Source organism: Larimichthys crocea, chromosome X (genome assembly GCF_000972845.2).
Source record: "Larimichthys crocea isolate SSNF chromosome X, L_crocea_2.0, whole genome shotgun sequence".
Lineage (NCBI taxonomy): Eukaryota > Metazoa > Chordata > Actinopteri > Sciaenidae > Larimichthys > Larimichthys crocea.
The window spans coordinates 5137049-5162231 of NC_040020.1; the positions used below are offsets into that span (position 1 = coordinate 5137049).

At 41.7% G+C, this 25183-nt stretch overlaps 1 protein-coding gene across 4 annotated transcripts in view; it reads right to left on the reverse strand.

Annotated features, from left to right (window-relative positions):
• gab1 (GRB2-associated binding protein 1) overlaps nt 1-24854 on the reverse strand; it is a 49728-nt gene extending 24874 nt beyond the window's left edge. The window contains exons 1-3 of one of the 4 annotated variants that reach the window (XM_027283334.1): nt 24777-24854; nt 24284-24339; nt 24000-24168 (exon numbers count right to left, since the gene is read on the reverse strand). In XM_027283334.1, coding sequence (XP_027139135.1) covers nt 24000-24071 — 72 coding nt within the window. In that variant the 5' untranslated portion in view covers nt 24072-24168; nt 24284-24339; nt 24777-24854. Of the gene's footprint in view, nt 1-2351; nt 2459-23999; nt 24169-24283 lie in introns of those variants that run through there. The other 3 variants (XM_027283333.1, XM_010729478.3, XM_027283336.1) reach the window with 3 other exon arrangements.
• Between the last annotated feature and the right edge of the window lie 329 nt (nt 24855-25183).

A 25183-nucleotide genomic window follows, 5' to 3' on the forward strand; every position in this document is an offset into this window, starting at 1 on the left:
ACTGATAGCATGTTTGACATTTTCCTTGTGCATTACTCATCTCCTGCTTACAGTAGATCCATGTTTCGATAGCTCTCTCCACTCCCAGTTCACCCATTAGGCGTTAGCATTAGCTTAGCTCGCAGACTCTGGACTGGATGCACAGTTAGCACTTAGCAGCATGAGAGCGGGCCGGGCCATCTGTCCTCTCTGAGTGGGCTGTGGGTAAATGACCTGCACCCCAGCTGCACTGACTCATCCTGACTAGGACAGCATCTCTGTGTGTTCCTCATAAAAACACGACGCTGGGGATAGAGCGAGGGAGAGCACAGGGTGAAGACGTTGGGAGAGAAGGTCAAGATTTGGGTGATAACAGAACAAATTAGTATGTGCTATTGTTTGATCTGCCAGAAATCACAACCAGGCTTGTGGACAGGCAGGAAACAGACCACCTTTTATGTCAGCTGATATAAAAAATAAATTAAAAAAACTCTGGCTTTACACTCAGTCTCTCTCTCGTATTTATCTGTGTACTCTTCAGGGCAGTTTCATTAGAAGGAACGACACTTAGAGCAAGGTGAAAAAAATGTACATGAAGCATTAGTTGCTGTAATCTTACTCAGCGTTCATGTGGATAAATACACATGAAATTCGTTACAGCCTAATCTTCCGATCTGTTGCAATAGCTTCAGTCCACAGTGTTTGAGAATGTCATGTACCTGAACAAATGATTCTTCGAGTATAAATAAACAAAATAAAAAGAACCTGGAGATGTTATATGAGTCTGCGAAAGGTCACGATGCAGCAGCACCAAACAGGAGTACTTATTTTTCTGTTTGAAATCAGTTTAAGCATAACAGTTCCAACAGCAATCAAAGCCTAAAAACAAATTCACATCCTCTCGTTCTCATCCTTCCAAATGTGGTTATATTTAGACACATGGGAGAGTTTGTGGAAACAAAAATCAAGGAACGAATCAAAGAGTGCCGTGTGACATTTTCAGTTATTTGAGAAAATACCTGAATATTAAGTAATCGCATTGGCTGACGCAAAAAAAAAAGCAAGAAAATTACAAAGCATTTCCATGACAGTGCAGTCTGACACATATGCAGTAAACAAATACGCAATCTTGTAGACCGCAGTGCTTCCCTAAGCCTCACTATCAGGGCCGTAGGACTATGCTGGACAAAGGCCTGTTCTAAGAGAGGAGTGTCAAGAGCGTCAGAGGTTTTGGTGCTCATGGCCTTGGTGACGAGGTCTGCAGAAGGAGAAGGAGGGGAGGGACAAAAGCTCCTCTATGCTTAGTGCCGCAACTTGTATAAATCAGTCTTTGTTAGTGAGACATGACTGGGATTCTTGCTAAACAGCTATTTTTACATCCTTGAGCACCAGAGAGGGCAGTTAACGTACAAGTAAGAGTGCATGGCCTTTGGCAAACTGAGGCTGTTCAGCCAACGTCATCGTCCCTCCGCCTGCTGGAAGGAGAGGGGACTTCCATGGAAGATGTGCACGCCTGGGGTCCAGCATCCTGGACAGTGGGTAACAGTCAGCCAATTCTAACACTGTCCTCAGAGTAAACACTCTTAATCTGTTCTGCTGAGATCAGGCACGCATGAAGGAGGCTTGTTAGATAAACCCAATTAATTGCTCGGCCTGACATGAACATCCACAGCAGGTGGGAAGTTCTTCTGTTCCCAACTAGAACTGTTTAGCTAACACCGCCATAACAAAACTGATCCATCCATAAAGCCAAAACTCAGTCCAGATGTCTTCATGTTTACCTGTCACTCTAACGTAGGCACACACGGGCACTAAAGCTATTATTACGACCCAAAACTAAAAGAAGAACGGCTCCTTCTACAACCACATTGCAATGACAAAAAGAGTAAAAAAAGTCACCTATGCCATTAACAGTATCCTTGCTGGAAGATGTGTGGATGTGTGGATTGTTTAAATATTTTGTTGAAAACAATATTTTATGCTCTGCTTGCAGACCACACCAGCTCCGGTAAAGAGGAGCATCAGGCATGCAGTGAAGGTGACAATTATGAGGAAAAAATGAAATTTAATTCAAAAACAACTTTGTTCTCAAATGTACAGTTGTTGTGTAAAGTGGCAGCTTAGATAAGCTACAGACATCACTGAGGATAACCATGAAAATTATTCTGTTTGGTCGTGTTCACACAAACATGCATGTGATTTGAGGGGGAACGTGTTCCACTTATCTTACATGGCCAGCCCTCTAACCCAAACACTAACCGCTTGACATGATAAATAATAAAAAAGACAGGCTGCTTAATATTCACACTAATGTTTAAAGATCATCCATGGCAGATTCTTTTCAGACGCTGAGTGAAAAACAGTGAGCCTACCTTGCGAGCTGTTTATCCCCAGGAGCTGTTTTCATGCTGTGCCTGGTAGTGTTTCTGTTTATGAATGTGTCAGCGAGTGTCGCGTTGTTTTTGTTGTTGTTTGCGCCTTCTGACTTTATCATGTGCCGCAGTGTGTGTGTGAGGGTCTGTAGTTTGTGACCTCTCCCTCTTCTGACTTCCTGTTCTATGTAATCAGGTTGGCCCAGACCCTCTCAACTGCCACTGGTAAATCAGAGGGGGTGGGACTTGGGGAGACGAGAGGGTGTGCTCCTTCAGAAATGAAGTGGGGAGGGAGCACCCCAACAAATAACACAGGAATGACTTATTCAAGTTTTGTTACAATCTGGCTCTTAATTTTATACATTTGAGCACCAATACTATCGATTATATGAATGAATATACAAAATTGTTTCATTTATATTGTAATTTCTGGTTTTATTGCAAAATCACAGAGATAAATGTGACCCTGCCTGACACAGCATTTAGATTTGACACGGAGCAACAAGTGTTTAAGTTCAGTTTAACCAAATTACACAGTAATAAGGTCAAGTAAAGTTTTATTTGTAATGACACCTTCTATCCTCAGGCACTTCATTGTAAACATCAAGGGATTACCTTACAACTGCCTTTCTCTGCCTAATGACATTAATCTTTCACCGCGTCCTAAACAACATCCTGTTTCAAAAGGAAACACATCACATTAAAGAAGTAAAGCATTTCATGGGGGCTTTAAAATCTATCTCGTCTCACCGCTCACGTTGCTTGTCCTAATGGTTGTGGCGATGCAGCCCTGTCCCCAGATTACAGCCGTGATATATTCCTTTCTCCGTTTCCCTTTCTAATCGAAGGTCTGCACGGAGCTCACGAGCGGTTTTCTCTTCTTCTAGAGTTGCATCTGAAGGCTCCATCCACTTCCCTGGATCTGAGCCTTCCTCTGCTTCCTGTGGAGACTTTATGATTCTGTTTCCCCATCTGCACTCTCGGTCACATGTGCCACAGCATGGACAGCTTCCTCTACATGCCTCCCTTCACAAAAGCTCTTCTCCCTTGGCAGCCCGCTGACCCCAGACACACTTCTGCTAATGCTGCAAAGACGGTTAGTCAGCGACTGGAGGTCTTTCAAGTCGAGAGATAAGAAAGGCTTTGAGTGCATAAAAATAAGAGAGGTCTTATTTAGATTTTCACCCAATACTGAGGCGCTGCTTTGCAATCCATTCCTCTGCTGTGTATTCCATTTTGGCACACAGGTCTGAAGTTATTTCATTGGCTTATCAGCTGCAAGTTGGAGGCAATGTACTTTTAATACTGTTGTACTGTAATAAAAGTGCACGAGCAATGTTGTGGGGCAGCCCTAAGGAAGAAGAGTCACGCATGAGAGCTTTGCAGGCTGCACTTCTCTGCATAAAATTAAGAGTTTCTGACTACTTTTTAACCCTAACCACGGCAGACTTCGGCTCTCAACAACAGAGGTGTGGATGAGCAGTTACTCTATAATATCAAACAAAGTAAATCAGCCATGATTTGATCTTGTTGAAGTTCACATTAAATTTAATTCTCCAATAAAGCTTTACAACACCTGGGACAGCAGCTAACAGAAAAACTGTCCTGCGTAGTTATATTGAATCCAGGAGAGCAATTGACAAAGATTGATCATCCATTCTGAGAGTGGATTTTATTTGCACCCATAATAGTGTTGAGGTCAGAGCGAGCGGAGGAAATTAACAGAGAAATAGTGTTCGAACACGATAAAGATAGGACCACCCAGGCAAAAAGACTGAAGAAACAGAAACACTAGTTTAGGTGTGCTCGTGTGTGTGTGTGTGTGTGTCCTATTGAACCCGTACATGTCCGTCTTCGAAAACACCCACAGTAGAAATTGTAACTCCCGAATGGTTCTGAACTTATCAATTATCGTCCGTGTCCACGGCATAGCGCTGCTCCCATGTGAAAGTCAACCTCTTCATTTCTCTCCCCTCCAAGAGAAAACAAGAACAAATCTTTGTTAAACTGAAACATCACATCCTTGCTTTGTGTGCGAGCGCCCCATCTTCCCACACAGGTCAGAGACAACAGTGAGAATCTCAAGTTTCGTTTCTTCCAGAAGAACCAAAGCTCAAGCTCCAGAATTCCTCAGAAACTAGACGTTCATTTTTAATCGATTACAAATGACTAAACTTATCACAGCGAGGCCTGATATACCGGGTGTGCTCCTATTTATCCACGTTATAGTTTGTGTTGCTCATTAATTATCACAAGACAGCTTACCACAACAAGACTAAACAATGAGTAACTGCAAACACACACGTGTTTCTGAAGGATAACTCCTCGTGCTGTGACTGCACATTAAGGGGGAAATGTCTGATGCATCTACTTGGAGAATAGGGGTGGTAAAAAGGGCAAACTCAATAAAGCAATAACAGCAAATGAAACTTACTCATGTATATCAAAGGAGTCTTTTTAGTGTTTTAAAAGATCATAATCTGATAATTAAAATAAAAAATAGCCTCTATTCTTCAGCACAGACTGTTATTCATTTTGGGTGAACACCAATCTCAATTTCAAGATAAGATTTATAAATGACAGTCAGTACAGACACGAGTCGGCACGATCCTTTGTAGAGGCTACAAAGCCAAACAAGTTGACTCCATACCAAAAACCAGAGCAGTTGTTTTACGCAGCTGGACATATACTTTCAAGGGAACATTTGTGCATTCCTACTATCAACTGTCAAACTGACATCTGCTGTGTAATGTAAAGACAGTGTGCATGTGTGCTTGTGGTAAAAATAGCACAGATTACGCACGGTTCTGTTAATGCCAAATAAGTAAGAACTTTTCTAAAACACAAACTTTCAGCAGCAGCATCCACATAAAGAGCTCCCCCTGAGAGAGTAGGATACGTCAGCGTGCTCACATCCTATATGCATGCTCATCAACATCAGCAACAACAACAACAACATGTATTGATCCATAACAGGCACCCATGATCAAAACAAGCCTGTTTTCTCCCTTCATCATCTACACAATCTCTCACTCCCGACCCTCAATTTACCATCCCACAGTCGCTCCTCTTTCATGTGCAGCTGTGAAATTCTCACCCAGCCAGGTGCCATCTGACCTCAGCCCTAACAATCTACGGTAACTGTCCAAAGAACACAAACCTTGGTGGTCATACTGCTATCTTTGCAAACAGCGCACACAAAGAACAAAATTCTCATGAAAGACCATCTGAACGGCAAACAAGTGTTCTTAATTTATGAGCTTTCGCAGGTGACCTAATAACAAGGCAATGTCGTGACTTTTCAAACTATCCTACATCAAGAACAAAATATTCTGGCTGAGATCAGAGACCACAACATCTCTCATTAGGTCTGGAACACATGAAGCATAATAATTCCCCCAAGGCTTAACCCTGGAACTGTTATCAAATTTCAACTTTTTACACAAAACTTTGACAAAAACAAATCTGCAGAGGAAGTAGCGATGCTTACCGGAGTTTTCCACTGCAGGTATTGTATTCTCCGAGGCTTCGCTGGAGAGATATTGTCATCTGCTAGTTCTATGTTTTTTTTGTAACTATTCCATACAGCCCGAGGACCGTGATACCACTTTCACTCCAATGTCTTGGATAGGCAACTGTGTAATTGCTGTCGTTGTGCTACAAACTCTTTCTTGTAGGGCGGGGCTCAGTCAAGTAATCGCTCCATATCATTCATTAGTAGTATCCACAGACAGAGGGAGCGAAAGACCAAAAGAGGGAGAGATAGAGAGAGAGTGAGAGAGAGAGAGGGAGAAGGTGGGGAAGATGTTGCGGCAAGATGAGAGCACGAGGAAGTGAAGGACGGGTCAGTAGTTCTGCACTGTGGGACTGTGCTTTGGCCCCTTCAAATAAAAAAATTAATAAAAAAAGCTACCCCCTGGCCTCACAATGCAGCTTTCAGACAGGTAAGGTTGAGACTTAAATTGTGCAGGGTAAAGCATTAACTCACAGGGAGCCGGTTTAAACATTAACACAACCTCACATCATGTATGACTGAAGGAGCACAGGAGCGTCAGTAGTTACGTGTAATGTAGGAAAAATGTTCAGCACTCGCAGTATTAGCTTTTTCATCAAAACTAAACCAACTACCTCTTACTGTGTTTTCCAGGAAACATGGGGCTTTGTGAAACAGACAAAAGGAGAGAAAAAACACACACAAGGCAAAATAACATCCCTTAGTGGAAGTTTCCACTTTGTTAGCGCTTTTTATCTTCCTGGTCATCTGTTCCCAACACACTCTGGGCAAAAAGATTTCCTGTTTTGCCTCCTTTTGTCACTGTGGTTGTGTTTGGGGGTCGGTCCAGAGCTAACTTTAGAACCTCTTCTATATTAACATTTGCTGCAACAGCTAATATCTCATAAGTTGTCCAGAAAACGAGTTCAGAACTGAAGTGAAAGGGGGGTCTTTCTTTTAGGCGCTCAGAGCTCATTAAAACCTCGGCTGAAATGCTGTTACCATGTGTACTTCAAGTGGACAAAGCAGACTGGGAATTACATCTGCACTGTGAGAACTCAATCACCAAAGTTGATGATTTGCTCACATTAAACCAACATGCTTTTTGCAAAATGTTTGACTTGTGTTGGAGGAAGTAAATCCAAAGAATCCCTATTTCTGAAAAAATAACCAACCTACTGCATATGTATCTGCATATATCCATGCAGCAGCATAACTCTAGCTGCACTAGAACCACCAACAGGCTCCATGTTTGCAGCTATTGCATAAAAAGAAGCAACAGGACTAAGAAAAATAACGAGTGCATCACCTATTTTGCAACAAGATGGGATCCCTCACTGGCTTCCCACCAACAAATAAAAGTGACGGGAGACTGTTTTGCCTCTGCCTCAACCGTGAGCCATGATAATGTTTTTTTTTTATCTATATCCTGGAAATTTGAAAGAAAATAATAATTTGTGGGAAAGCAGCAGGTATTGTGAAAGCACTGTCGGAATGTCTACTTTTGTAATATTTATACTTTTGTACAAATGATGGGTGCAACAGAGTGGAGATAATTATGTAGTGCTCAAACGCCTGTGCAAGAGCTTGGCAGAGAGCTTTGGGTGTCTCTGGAAGAAGTAATAAATATCTCCACACTGTTACGAGCAGAAATATTACAACAACCAATAACACATATGGGCACAAATCAGCCGTGAGCTTGCAGCTAACTATCAAAACAAAGTAACACCTGATTACAGAACAAAGGCCTGGAGAGGAGACAAAGTAATAACACTTAGAGAATTAACTTGGCTCAATGTTTCAGGTTGCTGTGGCCTGAAGATTTGCAAAGTACAAGTTCTTTTCACACAAGAGCTGTCAGTGCACACGCTTGGAAGGGGCAACACCTGCGCGGTGGCAGTGGCGGTGGCCATTTCTTTGCAGAGGTAACTCACTTATCTTTATTGGATTTAAAAATACAAATATTGTCATATTCAAAACACTTGGGGACCTGCTTTTTAAAAAAAACATACAACTCATTATCCTTTGGTGCACATGTTTTTGTGATTCATTCATACACTCCATTGTACCCATTCATTTAAAGACTGCCCAATGACTGTTATTAAGACTGTTTTTTTTTTTTGCAGGTAGTTGCCTATGACTCACTAAAAGGTTAATCGAGCTTCAATGCTGAACCAAAGTGCAGCTAGCAATGGTGCTGACAACTCTATGCCCAAAAAACAACACCGTTGTTCAAGTTACGCAAGAGTCATGAAGCTTCCATCCATTTCCTGTCTTCCATATTTTTGGTGTGTTATCGCCCCACAAACAAACATCTCCATACTTTGAAGAATAATCGTTTGATAGTTACGTCCGTCTCCAAACTTCTGCTGTGAGTGACAAGCTAACCGTATGTAAAATGCTGACAACAACAGTATTGAAGTGATCAAAACAAAATGCTAAATGACAAGCTCGCTGGTTTTTAAAACGCAATTCATGGCTCTTTACCTGGTTCTGAAGTGTCCAAGCTTTGCACCGCTAAAAACGAGAAACATTGCGAGAGTAACGAGGTAAGCAAGCTGCTGACCAGCCACTGTTGTCGAGTGAGTCTGGCCACTTTTCCTGCCTACCCTGCTGACTTCCCTCCACTCCTCTTTACTCCGTAAAGTCTGCAACACCCTGCTCCAATAACCCCTGACCCACAGGAAGTAGACACAATGGACTGAAAATAACACACCACCTCCCCTGGCAACAACTGCCCACCCCAACCCCCATTGCACACTGCTTCTACACTACAGAGTACCTACAATACGGCAGGCCCAAGATAGGTGGGCAGAACCAAAAATATCAGCCACTACTCAACGAGCTGTGCCCACATGCCAGAAAGTGCACCGTCCCACTTTGAATTCCCGGCGTGGCTTCTGAATCACACCTGCACCTCCACCAGTCAGTAAGGCCCATCTTACGATAATATAGGTTATTACTGTGGACCTTCTGAGGTATTTATACATTTAATATTTCAATGAGAGCCTGCAGTGGTAGAGCCGTGCATCTCTCAGTGAAGTAGAGGGTTTCACACTACAGCAGGTTGTGGGTTGAGCGGCAGACTCACGACAGTCCCGTTGCTTCCTGTAGGGGGACTACTGCATGACGAGATGGATGACTTCTCCATAGTCGGGCCTGAAAAGCATCTGTGTGTTTGTTAAATGAGACAATGTTCAAATTAATTTCCCTTGTATGCAGTACACATCAACGAAGCCTCAGAAAGTGTAGTTTCTATATTTTAAAAGGCCTTTTGATTGATTGCAATCCAATAAAACTAAAAGTAAAGCTGGATAATAGGTACCTTGTTAATACTGTGTTAGTCCAGCATGTGTGTGCGTCTAATCCAATCCTTATCCATGCAGTGAGCAGCAGCAGTCTAATCCAATCAGCCCAATGAAAATTATTCCAAATCACATTTAGCATCCAGTGAAAGGTTGCCTTAGACATGATCTAATTAGCCCCTCTCTTGCTAGAGTCCGTCCACTAGGAAATGGCTTGAGATGCAGTACACAGAGATAACGAAATGGACTCTGATATGCACTTCTGTGTTGTCTGTCAGTGGGTTACGCATTCAAAAGAAGTAGCACCTTTTTAGGCAGCAAAACAGGAGATTAAACAAAATTCAGGTATAATTTTAGGTCCCCAGCTGGTCTGGTCGATGAAATTATCCAATTTAGAGGAAATTCAAAGGACAGGGAATTAGTGAATGCTGTCATGATTTCGAGCGCTGCTGCAAAAGATATTTTGTTTGCTTTATTCTCTCAGATCAGAAATACAACATGCTTATTCTTAGTGCGTGGATAACCATGTTTGGTGTCCTGTTCTACGAGCTGAGCTGTTGAGCATGCCGAGGCTTGTTAAGCTGACGACACACCTCCTTTTTCAGCCAGTGGCCTGAAACTGGTACACACCTCCACTCTCTGTTGTCACATTCAGATGATACTGCTTCACTTTCAGTTGAAAGGGAATGTGCATGGTGTGAACGCATACCTCAGAGCTTGGGCGCTGCATGTGTGTTCATGCGATTCCTGTACAGTGATTCACGTTCGGTGAAGAATGCGTGGAGTCCCTCGTACATGTTCAACTGAAGCCACCGATACAGACAGCAGAGATAACAATTCAAAATATTTTTCCAGCTTAACCATTACGCAAACGGCCCTAAAACAATGTCAGCATTTTGAAGAAGAAGAAAAAAAATTTCCTCCCTCTTTAGCTGTGGGTTGGCTTCTGTGGGTGTGTGCTTGCATGCCTGGAGATTTGTTCTAACAGCTTACACTCAATCATACTCAACTCACCTGCACTCATCATCTCTTGTGCACACAGTTTCACTCATAAAAGGTTCAGTTTCCTAACCTTTTCAGTATGTGAACCATCAGGACATTCAACCATTTCTGTTTTGCCCAATGAACAAATGTATGCATGCATGCGTGCATTTTAAGCTTTGTGGCCATCGAAGAGGCCAAAAGGCTGGTTTTGACCTCCTGTTAACACCATATCCATTAAGTGCTTTTAAGGACTTTAAAATAAACTGTCCTGATCTTTAACCAACCACAATGGCCAATCCTCCAAAAAGCCTTGACCACAGCATCCCACTCAAAACTCAAACCCACAAAAAATTTGCCTTCCTTCAGAAAGATGAGATATCCCTCAGCACACACAAACTGGAATCCCATGATTTATGTTTTAGTGAAGGTGTTGGTGAAATAAACTACAAATCTATTGGATGTTTTGAGCCACGTCGCTCATATTTTCTCAGCTGATAGCAAAACAGAGTAACAGACTGCAGTGTCACAGCATCGGTTTCCTCTTTGAGCCACTCTCAAAAGTGTGAACTGCTGTGCACTCCTCAGTGTGCAGCAGCGGCAGCTACAGTTACAGTACAAGGCCTTTCTGTTTCTGAATAAATGATATCAACCTGACTGACAAGTTCCGCACAATCACAAAAGTGATTAGATGGAGGTGTCATGTTTACAGGTTAAAAGGTGAGGAAACCGGATGCATGCTTCTGATACAGTACACTATATACTGAATCTGCCAAACAGCTGGAAAGGGAAGACCTTGCTCTTTGAATCTTTCTTTAGACTCAAATGGTACAAGAAGAGCACCTCCTCATCATTAAGAGAACCAAGGAGTGTGCACACGTCATTCAAAGAAAGCCGATTCCCATGAGACAGACACCTCACTAAGAAATAGAAAATTATAACCTAGATTTGCCTACATAATCTTAAAAAACAGAGTGACCAGTTACATAATACACATTAATTTTCAGAATTAAGTATTAAGGGTTCATTCACTCACTGTTACACAAAATGATTTGTTTCCAAATGGTCCAATTTATTCTTAAGAAGGTCTGTGCATGACGTAGTCTAACTCTTACTGGGCTTTTAATCTGATTAGTAGCTGAATAAAAGGCTCGGCTTAAACTCTGCTAATGATAAGGACTGTAAATATGCAGCAGGAACATGCAAATCAGGTTCAAACGAGGTATCTTCACGGCAGAAATTAAAAACAGTCGGAGCATGTGGAAAGCACAAATCATAGCCTGTCAACGTTTGTTCTATTACTCAAGTATCTTTCTCACTTTCTTGTAATTTATAGTTATCGCTCCTCCAACATGGTGAGAATGCACTCACACTGGCTTGTGGTAGCAAGGACAAAATCCAGGTCACCAATCGTTACCTATTACCCTACAGAGTAGGAAACAACATTAAGCTGCAGGCATTGAGAAATGGAGGTTGTGCATCCATTATGTGTGTCGTACTTGAAACCCTCTGGTCCAGTTTTTGTAAATTTTATGATCCCATTGATTCAAGTAAATAGAAAATATATTTGTCCATATTTTCTTGCCAACTTCACAAGATTCAATTAAATTCCTGTCACATTGAGGCAAGTACCTGACTGTCTTTATGTTTAACTGTTTCTCTATTAAAAGAAAGACACTGACAGTTGCTCCCTTGTTTAGGCACCAAAATTACTATGGCTCCTTTATATAACCAATGGGAATCTTTGCTGAAAATGATTCCCAGACTCAATGTACTTAATTACTCTTGCTCATACAGTGCCCTATTCAATCTGCATACTCTGAGGACGGTTTGTGAGTGCAGATGGCAGCCCACTCTCAGCCATGAGAACCGAAGCTGTGCTAGAGATAAAGACCGGCTCATCTGACTTCAGGATATGTTACTCCCCAAAACACAAGTTCATCACATTCCCACAGTATCTCCTTGTTGTTTCGTCTTTTGGTTTTTCAATGTTTTTTTTCTCCCCCCGGGTAAGCAGGAGGTCAAAATGTTGTATGCCTCGCTCCACCACAACCTTGACATTTTTATCCATTGCATTCTTCCGCTTTCTCTCACTCTCCTCTGCTGTTTTCATCCTATCTGCCTTTGCTTCGCCTGCCCTCACCAATCTAAGCTCTCGCACGGAGTCACATGCACTTGTCAAAGCTGCATCGTTAGAATTCAACACATTCCTTTGGCATGGTAGACTTGGTTCACATGATCGCGCTGTTCCCTGACCGCTGACGAGAAGGGCTTAAACAATTCTCCTTTCAGCCCCTATTGGCCTGTACGCAGTCAAACAGCGCAGTCTAGCCAAATGTGTACATAACAGTTCAGGAAAAAAAAAACAGACACAACAGAACATAGACTGAGGCATATATTAAGATTACAACAGACACCAAATCACATGCAAAAAGTTCTGATTTACGACGCCTCTAAGGTTTCATGTAAAAAAGAAGATTTTCATATTTCAACATTGCACGACGACTAGTGCAACTCGTACTAATTAGTAATTTACTACATGCAACACAGGTGTTGAGAGCTAATACTCCTGAAGCGAAGATGTCCCTTAAATCTCTAGAGCTCTAGAGCTAAAGCTAAATTGCAAATGTGTCTGTTACACTGAACACCTGTAACTAAACCTGCTGCTCATAAAAAGACTTGTGTTGGAAATTCCCTTTGCAACTTCATCACACCACAGAACAGGATCATTTACAGACTGTAACGTTTCCTACAGTTGTAAATTTTGCCATTTCAGATTTTCTCTTCCATTTCAAACATGACATAACAGGCTCTCGCCTGTATTCCTACTCAAAAAAGTGAATCTGTGTGATAATAATTCCAAATTGTAACTGAAAGTAAATTACCAACCTTGACGTCTTGGATTTCAAACAGTTTAGTAGTGGGTTATCCAAATGCCATGGTGTTAGAGCAGAGACAAAGATGATCAAGGTATTCCACAGGTTTCTAGGACACACCCGCAATAAGCGTCAAAAAGAAGAGCAGCGTGCCAGGGAAAGTTCAGAGAAATGCCAAGAAAGTAGGTGGACAAGAGGAGGAGGAGGTCGTCCAGACTCTCAGCTCCCAATCAGGCTAGAAACAAATGCTGTCTGAGAGCGGGGGTCTCTCGCTGCATCTCTGTGTGTGTGTGTGCGCGTGTACACGTGTGCGCGTTTAACCACGTCCTCTGGCTTGAAGCCAGGCCAAAGATATCAGGCAGCACCATAGTAACTCTAATGCAATCAGGGACGGTGGCCACAACAGGGCCAGCGGTGAAGAGCAAAGAGCCATCCATCTGTTTTCTGTCCATTTCTGTTTCTTCTGAGGATTCCTACTCTACAACACACAAATAAAGCAAATAAAAAGACAAATTAACGGCGATTAGACACAGACAGCATCTATTTTATTGAGGGCCTGTCTGAGTCACAGTAACTTGGGAAATTACACAAGTCAGTAGCAATATTTCGCATCTAGTCTCCAGGCTGACACCCCAACACCCCCCCTGTCTAACTCAGACTGTCCTCGGGCTGACAAACATGCATACATATTGGTGCCCACACAGAGCAAGGGAAGAGGGGCGCAAAAACTACCATGACAGCAGTGGGCTATATTAAGGGCCTGCAGACACAGCGGCTAGGGTCAAATCACGCAGCACCACATAACTAAAGTGCCAGCTGCATCTCTCTCTCTCTCTCTCTCTTTCTGTGTGTGTGTGTGTGTGTGTGTGTGTGTGTGTGTGTGTGTGTGTGTGTGTGTGTGTGTGTGTGTGTGTGTGTGTGTGTGTGTATAATGACAGGTGAACCTTTGGAAGTTAAATGTGAACAGATACAGTCGCACATTTTTCTACCTTCAAAAACTGATCACTCCAAATCATGCAATATTTTCAAGCGTTAAACTTCTCCAACAACAAGATCTCCCTGGGAAAAAAATTGCTTTGAAAAAACTCGCCTGGAGAAATCTGCAAACAAACAACACGTGTCCCGTCATCTGTACGACCTTCTGGGAATCATTTAGTACCGTGCATTTTGCATCTGCCGTTTAACTCGGAGGCACACAACTAGTAGTTTTGACACAGTGGACGATTTCTAGGGAGTATCTCTGACATTTGTAGAAATGTCCCAACTAAAACATAGACTACCCCACAAAAAAAGGTTTTTTTTTTGTTTTGTTTTTAAAGGCCTAGGTCACAAGATGTCTGGAGACAATAGCTTCTCTTTGTCAGACTAACTTGATCATAAACATCACATTAGCCGATATTTTTTTCCAGTCCATGAATTGGGAGGATCCCAGAGGCAAGGTTACGCTGATAACATCGAGACAAGATGTAGTTTGTGATGTCAACCGTCACTACTGATTTAAAATTAACGATCCAACAGAACTTTCAAATTGATATCACTGCACAACGTCAAAAGTCAAGTTTTAGAGCTAAAACAAGTGGTCAATTGCCCAGGTCGTCGCATCATGATTTTAATAATAAATTGATATATAATGATAAAATATATTGGCTGCAGCTCCAAATGTGGCTCCAAATGTGAACTGGTTTTGATAATAAACTGAAAGTCTTTTGGTTTCAAACTGCTGGTGACACAAAATAACAGTGCTGCAAGTTTAGTCATACCAAACTGCTGGTGACACAAAATAACAGTGCTGCAAGTTTAGTCATACAATTCAGTGGAAACATTTTTTTTTTAAATCATGAGCTATTGAATAACACAAAAGCTTTTTTTTTTTTTTAATCTCTAAACAATGCTTCTGTTTTTATTAGATTAGATGAAATACAGCACGGCCAAATGGCCAAAGTAGCTGAGGGAGAGGCTGTATAGATGTACAAACAGGTCAACCACAAAATAAGACTATGAGAGCCAATTTCATCAAGCAGGTGTGTCAAGCCATCTGTGACCGTGTACATACCCTGCAGACTCAGCTAAAGAGGGAATGGTGGTCTGCATTTGCAATGAGTTTAGAGGGCCTCCTGTTGGTGAGGGGCAAGATTTAAGAGTTACTCAACCGGTCGCAAAGCTCAGTTCTCATGAGTTCTTGCCCATCGAACGTGCACACCTCAGCTACTGCGTAACAGGTGTGGGCAGACTTCTCTGGTCACTGCAGCTGCAGCCATAATAAAGCTTTATATTAAAAATCTTACTTATGAACTGTTAAGGAGTATGCGTCATGAAGGCTTTGAGAGTATACAATTCTTCAGTGAGTCATTGATCACAAGTGAGTCATAGTGACATCTTTTGTGTCAGGGTATGTAACACCTTATCAGAGAAAGCACAGCGTGGTGTATAGCTTGGAAAAATCAGATTCGACATCACTTTTCGTTTTATCGCTCCTTTATTAAGAGAGCAATTAAGCTTTCGGGACGGGTGAAGATGATGCTAACTAAATTTTGCAAGAGAAAAGTAGAAAATAGGAGAAATATAGCAATACATAAAAGCAGAAAGGATAGATATAGGAAAAAGAGAGAGAATAGGACCCCTCCTCCTCTCTCCTCGCCCGCCATCTGGTAGCCATCAGCGCCTCACACAGGAAGGGGCGGCCATGCCTTGCTGGGGCGCCAGGGAGCGGCTCCTCTTCCCTCCCGGTGCTGCAGAAACAACAATCAGCCAGTGCAACGTTGCGTTGCAGTGTAGTGCAGCCCGGGCCCATCCTCGCCTAAGCTGGATGGCCAGCAGCAGCAGCAGCAGCAGCAGCGGCGGAGGCACAGGACCAGGCGCTCACACCCCAGCAGACCAGCAAAGAGGAGCATAGAGCAACCTTACATTCCTGCTGTCCGTGCCTGCCAACAAGCACTGGGAACGGAAAGAAAGGGGGAGAGAACAGAGAGCTGCTCTCACTGGAGGCTGCTTAATGGTGCTGCTTTGAGAAAGCGCTCTAGTCTTTCTCATCCCGACCACTTTCTCTTCATTCTCCTCAACAATGACGACAAAGTTATTGATTGCCATTGTGGTGTATCCCGGCCTGCATGTCACTGCATACATATTTATAGTCCTTCACCATTAGTCGTGAAGAATTTTTCCCCAGCTTTGCAAGAATTCAGGGAATGCACATTATCATAAATTTGGCCCAACGTCTGTTTGTCCTTTTTTTTTCTTCCCCCCCTCAGATGACACACACACACAAATCTGATGTGAACAGAGACCCTTACAGACTTTTTGTCTGGTGTTCTTGTAGTCCTGTTCAATGTCCCGACCAGACTACAACTACACTCTGGAAATAGAAAGCAGCCTTATGACACATACTATTTTTACTGCCTGGCGTCATTAGCTAAACATTTGAAACATGAGAAACAATGTAAAGCAAGTATGTGTGACTTTTGTCTTGAAAGTGAGTCTGTGTTGCGTCAGTGTATTTGAATCACCCTAATCCTGATCAATCGACAGAAATGGAAACAACACATGATGACGTGTACAATTAGCTCTGGCAAATACTTGAAAAGGTTTCTGTCATCTGCATTTAATAATAGCAGCGCTTGAAACTGTTCGACTTGGCGCGGCGACAAATAGCACAAAAGGATCATTTTACAACTCGACAGAATCAGAGTCCAACAGAAAACACACGACTCGCAGCAATCTGTTCGCAAAAGTTTCAAACAGGAAAGACCGAGTCTGCATGAGAACCAGTTCTCTGCAGTCACTCCACGAGCTGCTGGTGGACTTGGCACATGGGATGGTAAACAGCTGCACCAGGCAAAAAGAGACACATCTGTTTACAAAATGCTCCGTGTTAGCCTTGACCTACCAATTCAATCCAACAATCTCTGTGCTCCACTCACTCCAATACACAAGGTTTAAAGAAAGATACAATAACAATGTGGGGGGAGGGGATGGTGAATAAATTGCACGCGGCGATAAAACTATTCTGTCGCCAGGACAGAAATGACAACAGTGAATTCGTTTTGGTGTGCCAGTATGCACAGTTTGTTGCACATTTATACCTCCTGGACTATTTCTGAATGATCCCTCCTCCCATCGTGTCCAACTTTCAGCTGAAAATATATTCACAAACATAATACTGAATTTCGTTGTGAGCTCTGGGTTAATTCCGCTGCTTTAAAACATCGAGCAAAGTTTACACTGTGATGAAGCTCTTGATAGAGAAGCTAACAAGATGGAAGCTAAACAAATCGTCTTTCATTTCAACTTTCATTTTGAAACTGTAAATGGTTATGTGCTGGTATAAACAATGGTGTACTGTGCTTTGCAAAGCAGTCCCCATTGCTCAACAGTCTGCATGGACGTTCATGCATTAAAGTATCTCGTTTACCTGATAAACAACACATCTACTGTGACAGAAACAGTGTAAAGTGAAGTGACGGTTCAGACAAAAGCTGGACCTGACTCAACGTTAGTTTATTATACTTTATCCAAACTCTCTGTATTGTTCTGATGCAGACAACCAGATCCTGGAATTCTGCAAAACAGCAAGACAGCAAACTGGTGACCACATGTTAACAGAGACAGCGAGGAGACAAAGACCAGATGTATAAAACTGTAGATTCATGACTACAAGAGTGTACGCAAAAAGACAGAAATTATGTTCGTAGAGAGACAATGAGACATCCAAAATAAATCTGTTAAGTTGATTTATTTTTACTGGGCGGCCCCTTTGGGGGGATTCAATATGTACTATTTATATTTTAAAAAGACGCCCAAAACTGCTGTCACATAAAGCTTTTATGAATAAAACGCGCAATGGAAGAAACAGCATAAAATAAAAATAGGTCTTAATGTTTCCTGGTTGTCTGTACTGGTTGTTTTGTTTTTGTGCCTGTGTTTTCCTTTGTGATGCAATGCCATGATTTCAGGCTTACTACACTCTATAAATATCCAAAAGAAAATGGAGACAATGTTTACCCCTATTGTGTTTCGAAACAAAAGGCCTAAACACCAGTTGGTGTCGGAAGATTTCGACAACTGGGGGAAAAAAAAAACAATAAAAGCTCTGCTTAGAATCAAACAGGTGTAAATACTACGGTACTGACTGCTCTGTTTTGTGCCACATGTTGTTGTGTTGAGTCCTCACAGCATAACTTCGCAACCACGCTGGTTACCAATTTAGATACGATGCGAAGTGATACGCCTATGTATGACACAATGACAATAGACTGTGTCTGGGACAAAAGGGAACCAGTGAAGACAACTATTGTAGTAGCAGAGATATTAATATTTAATGGCTATTTGTTTGTAATGGACATTAAATAATTAATGGCACATGCAATCCATTTTCAAGCTGTGGCAGATCATACAGCAGTCGTCTAACTCGCTTCAAATGGAGAGCTGAGCCTGTGAGGCGGTCAGGACACGGTCCAGTAATTTTTTTCCTTTGTTAGCCTAAGAGGCTAAAGCTGCACAAGTACGCCTCTGTTGCATCTTGTTCGGGGTTGCTTGTTTGTTTGTTTCTTCAAGCATGCGGGGAGGAGGTTTAACAGAAAGTGAGTGTTTGTCCTCTGTTCCACTTGCTAAGCAGATTTAATGAATCCTCTACTTAATCAGAGAGCCGTGCCTTTGTTTTCGTTTTTAAACCGTGCCGTCACATTTGTTGCATACACATTTCTCTTTACTTTAGAAATGACAATTGTTTCCAGTCCTGCCACAGACACAAGTAATAATGACTTATGGCCACAGTGGTGTGTACTGTAAACGCACCCGCCCCCCCTCTCCAGCTGAGAGGATTCAAGAGCAGCGTGGAGCATGTCCTCAGTCTCCCTTTACAGCCATCAGAGGAAGACCTTCGGGGTTCAATATTTTCCTTCTTCCGGTTTATCCAGCAGCCTTGAGCTCCAGCACTAAGGCCCTATTAAGGACTGGAAGTGTAAGATAAAATCCTTATCTGATTCCAATGGGTACATGCCAATGGACTCCACAGATTATAATCATCCATATGTGCAGTGGGAGGAAAGAACTGAACTAATGCCAAAGCAAATAGAGATGTACAATATAATCAAAAACAAATATACTTACCACAATGATTAAAAACTGAACATACGAGCTATACGATCAACTGAAAAATTATGTTTCATAAGGATTAGTCCTCATTGTGCTGCATGCTCCTTTGTCATGACTTAAGATGGATGAAATGGATGCATGTCACACTGACGGATGGGTGTTGTCGTATTTAATTGACGGCTTTTTAAAAGTAAGTGGGAGACACGTAAACACAGATATTGGGTTGGTCCACCTCTTATGTCACTATTGGTAAGTCTGTTTCATATTTCTTTAATTATGGCAGAGTACTGCTGCCACCAGGACAAAAACATATTTTCTCAAGTTTCTTGTTCAAACTTTTTTCTCTTTTAACAAGATCCTTTTCACGTCATAACAAGATATTTTTCACATATGACATATTTTCTTGTTATTAGAAAATTTCTTCACCGAGTTAATGTTTTACCAACATATCACTTTATCTGACGTGTCTCGTTAAAACTAACTTTTCTCATTATAACATGATGAGCTGGCCTGTTGTGTTAACAAGAACCTCGCATACATTGTTAGAGAGGGTTCTGGTCTACATCGGCTACTGGTTTATATGGTTTTGGGTGTTATATGATGCTTGGGAAGAGACACGGACAAAGCACATTCCATCTATTACTGCACCCCAGGTCCACCTGTCCCTACACGTATGGAGCCTGTCCCAGAGCTCTACAGGGTGGGGAGGACAGGTCACGAGTCTATCACAGGGCAGGACACAGCCAGACTCAGGGCTGAATAGGGATACAGGGATTACTCATTAAATACGTTTTTGTCCAGAACTATACGTACAGGAAATGGAACAACTTAAAGCAGTGTTCGATTTTGTGTCTGGACGGAGATGAAGAGGTGGTGAATACACGGTACTCAGCACTTCATGTTATTAAGCTTGCTAGATACACTGGCATATAGCCTAATAAGGTACATTATGTGGTCAGAGGTTGGGACACCTGATGAAACCAAATGCACATTTAAGCGCACCATGTCACAAACTGTCGGGAGGTAGATGTCCATTCTTGTCAGATACCTTTAACATCTGTGCTACAGTATGCCAACACTGGATGGACCAGTCCTAAATCAGAGCCTGGTCAAATCACCGAAGTGACCCATGTCTAGAGCATCCAAAGTTTATCATGTTATACAATATAATTCCTCTATGCAAGAGCCTCTTTAGGCTCTTTTTCTCACCAAAATAACTTGTTAGAACACTGTGCCAGCTTATCAAATTTGTTTTGTGAAATAACAAGAAATGTTTCTTGTAAAAGCTGAATACATTTGTAATCTAGTACCACTGAGAAAATATGTCACAAAAACATGAAATATATCTTGTTAGATGCATCTTGTAAGGCTTGAAATTTGAATAATGACATGTAAATTTTGTTGTCCCAGGTCGATACACCAGCAAACAGCTTAACTGTTAACCCCTTTCGGTTTTCTTCTGAATCACACCATCTTCTAACAGAGCGGTGCTGAAAAGGACATGCGGATACCACTCTGAGAGCTGTTCCTTTGAATTAGGTTTCTTTTTTTTCATATGGACAGAAATTCTCAAATCGAAAGGTAAGAGAAATGAAAACGGAGAAGGAGGACCAGATTGAAAGTGCAGTGTCAATGAAATGGAAAACCACAGAGGATACAGTTATGACAAACTCTGGCTGGGAAAAGTCCTACAAAAGCAATTGTGGTCAGATACCTTCATGCTGCCTCGAATGAGACATTAATGGCCAGGAAGCGTTGACTCTTTCACAAAGAATTATGACTGCAATGAGGACTGAATCCATGTTAAGGCTGCATACATTTATTAAATGACATTGATCCATAATTTACACTGGCTGTGGTGTTTTACCCTAAAGCTGCTTTGAAGTTAGGGAAAACCAATCGACTAAATCAGCTTTTCATCTATGTTTTGTTTCATACACAGGATAACAAAGACTCGTAGGCGTGATGTTATTCCATTGGTCCACCAATGAAACCTCTGCTGGGATCAACATCAGGTTAAAAAAAAATGGACCAATTTGGAGCTTTGGATTTTCTAGCACGTGTGAAGCTAATGATGGTTGGTGCTGCTCAGACGAAAGAAAGGTCTGCTGAACTACTTTCACCTTTGAGCTCTACCGATCAGCAGCAAAGCCTCAGGGGCAAACTTTGCCCCGAGTGGTTAATCAGGTAAGCAGGGGCCCCGGCTTTGAGTCTAGACCTACCACTGCTCAGTCTAGAGATGAGGCTAATAAAAGAGAGATTATCTAACAATACGGCTGCAGTGACGTGGGGAGGATTTTCTTCTAATTACCTGTTATCTGTGAAATTAAATAAACAACTGTTGGACAAAATGAACAGTACGATTGCTAGGAAACGACACAAACCCTGGATTATTATTAGGATAGTTACAGGCTCATCAGGTTCTGTTGTGATGTGATCACAGGTGAATGCAGTTAACTAACTCATATGATAGGAAACTGTGTCAAACTGTACAACTGCCTGATTAAAAGACAAGGCAAGAAAGTGTTATTGTAGTAGCATTGAAGCCCAGATGTGGTGGTACTGGTACTAATACCAAATTTCCAAACAATGCTTCCCTCATGCATATATTACTATACTAAGGCCTGTGGATCATTAGCAGTGTAGCTAAAAAGTAAGCTGATCATTGTGCCAATTACACGAAATGTTACAAGTAGCTTAACTTACAGCAAGTGCTTCCTCTTAACAATGTGTTGACATAAAATATAACATCTTGCTTCAGCAAATGAAAAAAAGTCACCAGAATTCACCAAAACTACTTTTAGGTTCAAACCAAAAATGATCTCACTAATCCGTGCCAGTCTAAAACCGCAGTGCTTCATTAGCAGCTTCTATTTTCAACAAAACTTCTCTATTTGTTCGGGACATCAGCTCACACAGCTGGTGGTGAGTCCCCAGATAGGTGACGGTTAAACAATTTGTCATCCGCCAAAAAAAAGGGCAGTCAGCACTTCCATGGATTGCAAAGCCTCATGTGACCAAGCACAATGACCTTTCAAAAGGAGGCAGTCCACTTCTCTGTTAATTACCATTTTTAGGCAGCTCGTGGAATACTTTTATTTTGAAATCTGAACGTACGTACTTCTTTTTTTTATTTATTTTAATGATTTTTTTTTTTTGCCTTTTATGCCTTTAATGATAGGACAGCTGAAGATAGACAGGAAGCAGGGGGCAGAGAGAGGGGGAGTGACACACAGTAAATGGCCGTCCGATGCGGGACTCGAACCAGGGCCAGCTGCAGCGAGGACTGTAGCCTCCACACACGGGGCGGCCGCTTAACCCACTACGCTACCGACTGCCCCGAATGTACGTACTTCTGATGAGCAAGGTGCTAAAAAGGTCAAACAAATCAATCTTCACCATATGTCAATTATCAGACGTGGGGGTGTAAGGAACAGAGACAGGAAGCTGTCATTTCTCATCAATCTACTCAAAAAGGGGGAAACCGCAAAAATGGCTTCTGATGCCTGATTTACCATGCAAAAACACTAAAATAACAAACCGCGGTTGTTTGCATAACAAAACAGTAATGTAGTTTGCTGATCAGCTGTAAACCATTTAAAATCTTCTTTCTAAGTCCAGCATTAGAGCCGTTCCCATGCTCCTTGCAACATACTGCGAGATGGCCTCCTGGCTATTCTACACTACTGCGTCCAGAAAAGAGTCATGAAACTTCCTCCACTGGTCTGTTGTTTATTCTACTGGGGGGAAAAAACTATTTAGGTCTAATTATAGAGCCATAATCTGCCAAAACTTTTTTTTATGAGTGTTAGCTTTAACACTTGGTTTTGGCCAAGTAAGAACATCCTGAAGTGGGAACGTTAAATTCCCAGCACAACATACCGCACATCGGGGTGACCTCTGACACTAAAAAACAAACGATTCGTTCTGCCTACGAATGGTGAATGTCATCTCTGGTCAGTGTTGCAAAGCTCATAAAGTGATACAGAAATGCTCACAAAACAATCTTGAGAATAGTCTGTTATGAATCTGAGAAAGCCTTGTAAAAATCCTGTCTTTGTGGCTATATATATTTTTTTATTTTTGCTTTATTGCTTCCAGAGAAAACACTCAATTGGACGTGTGGTTTCTGTGAAAACATCCCTCCTCTCAAGTTGCGGGCTTTGTAATTCAAATATCAATAACGGTGATCTACAAGGATCTACAAGGAAAGCACACACACAACGTGCGTCCTGAAGATATTTGCTTTTATATCAGTCGGCTATAAACCGTTTTTTTTTTCCCCCTTTCTATTTTTAGCGCATACAAACAAGCAACAATTCAACCGCAGTGTGAAAAAATGACTATTAACTACTCAAACACTTTATTATGCATGCCTGACAACTCTCTGCAAACAAAATGTGCAGGAATGGGGTCATCCTTTCATGTATCCCGCAGTTGTTTTGTAAATCATTTAACCCCTGGCATGATCAGATACCATCATTGACAGATAGAGAGAGAAAGAGAGAGTACTATATGTGACTGCACACGCATTACTTCCTAAGATAATCGATGTATTGGTCCAAGAAAATCAAATCCTCAGGAGGTAATGCTGTTAGGACTGGATCACTGAGGAAGGCTGTCTCAAGCTTTAACCTAAAAACAAGCAGCAAAACAAACCACCTCACCTGCTAACTCATGCTCATGTCAACCCTTACTGTAAAGAAATCAAACACAGTCTCAGGTTGAGAAAAAAAAAATGGCTAAACTTAATTGAAATGCACCACAAAAGGATGAGAGGCCTACGCATGACTTGTCACTGCGCCCAAACCGTGCACATGAACAGTGTCCAAAGGAGGAGGTGAAAGCTGCCCAACACGTTACTTTATGACGATGTAACAAATAGGATATAAAGTGCACTTACGTAACGTCTCAACTTTTTTTCAGGAGGAGACTTTCTCAGCCACCCTGAGCACATCACATCTCCCCCACTCATATCGGCTCCTTTCTTTCTTGCTCTCTCTCTGTCCTTTTGAGTTTGAAGATTTTTTTTCAGTTGGGCTTCGTTTGTTTTTGGGAGTGTCTTCTTGTACCTGAAGAAAAAAAAAAGACGTTGACACAAAGCTCAAACGGCGAAAGTTAAACAACAACAAAAATACACAAAGAAAAGTTGTAACATTTAAGAAAAGAAAAAACTGCGATAAATACCGTCACTACTTCTTCTTCTTCTTCTTCGAAAGTCGACTCGCCGACAGGGCAGCAGTCTGAAATGCACAGACCAGATTTTCCACGAGTTGTAGTCAAATAAACGAGAATATCCTGAGCTTAGAGTTCATATAAACCTCCGCGGCACCGCCTTTTGTACAAATATCAACGCTGACTTGTGTGTTTTGTTCAAACTGGAACGCAAAAAAAAAAAAAGGCGCAAGGCAAGTCGGTAAGTTTTTTTTGTTGTTATATGTTAACGCTTCATGCTAATTCCCGTCAAAGTGCAGCGATTCCCAGTGAGGCGAGCTCAGATGTAAATGTCCCACAGTGTACCGGTGCATAGTTGTCGTTTCTGCGCAATTTTTTTTTTTTAAAGAAAAACAATCTTCACCGTAAACACAGTGGTTCCGCCGAGCTTCCCCTTAGCAGTTTACTCCCATGGTTCCTTAATTATGATTGACAAGGGTTTGCTCCGTCTTTTCCCTCAACTCACCCTCCTTTTTGGAAACATGGCGGTGTCAAGCTGCACGGAGCTAACGGACAAGAAACCGGAAGCTCCTGGGATCCTGCGTTCCAAAATAAAACGCCTAACGTCTAATAACCGCCCCAAAAAACGAACTTTTTTGATTTTTTAAGTTAAAGTTAGTGTATTTTCTAAAAGTATTTTCTATTTTAATCGATGTTTATTCACATTTGTAAGCCGTAGCTTATGTATGCTCATTTGTTTTGTTTTTTTTGTCAGTTATATTTAAGTTATTTCTAGATTTTATAATCGTTAAAGCGAATACATTTCCTTTATTTCGTGGATTTACAATGCTATATTTTATGTTTACCACATGTTTAAAAAAAAAAAACCCATGTGCGTGTTTTATTCAACGTAACGTTCGTCGTTGAGGACTT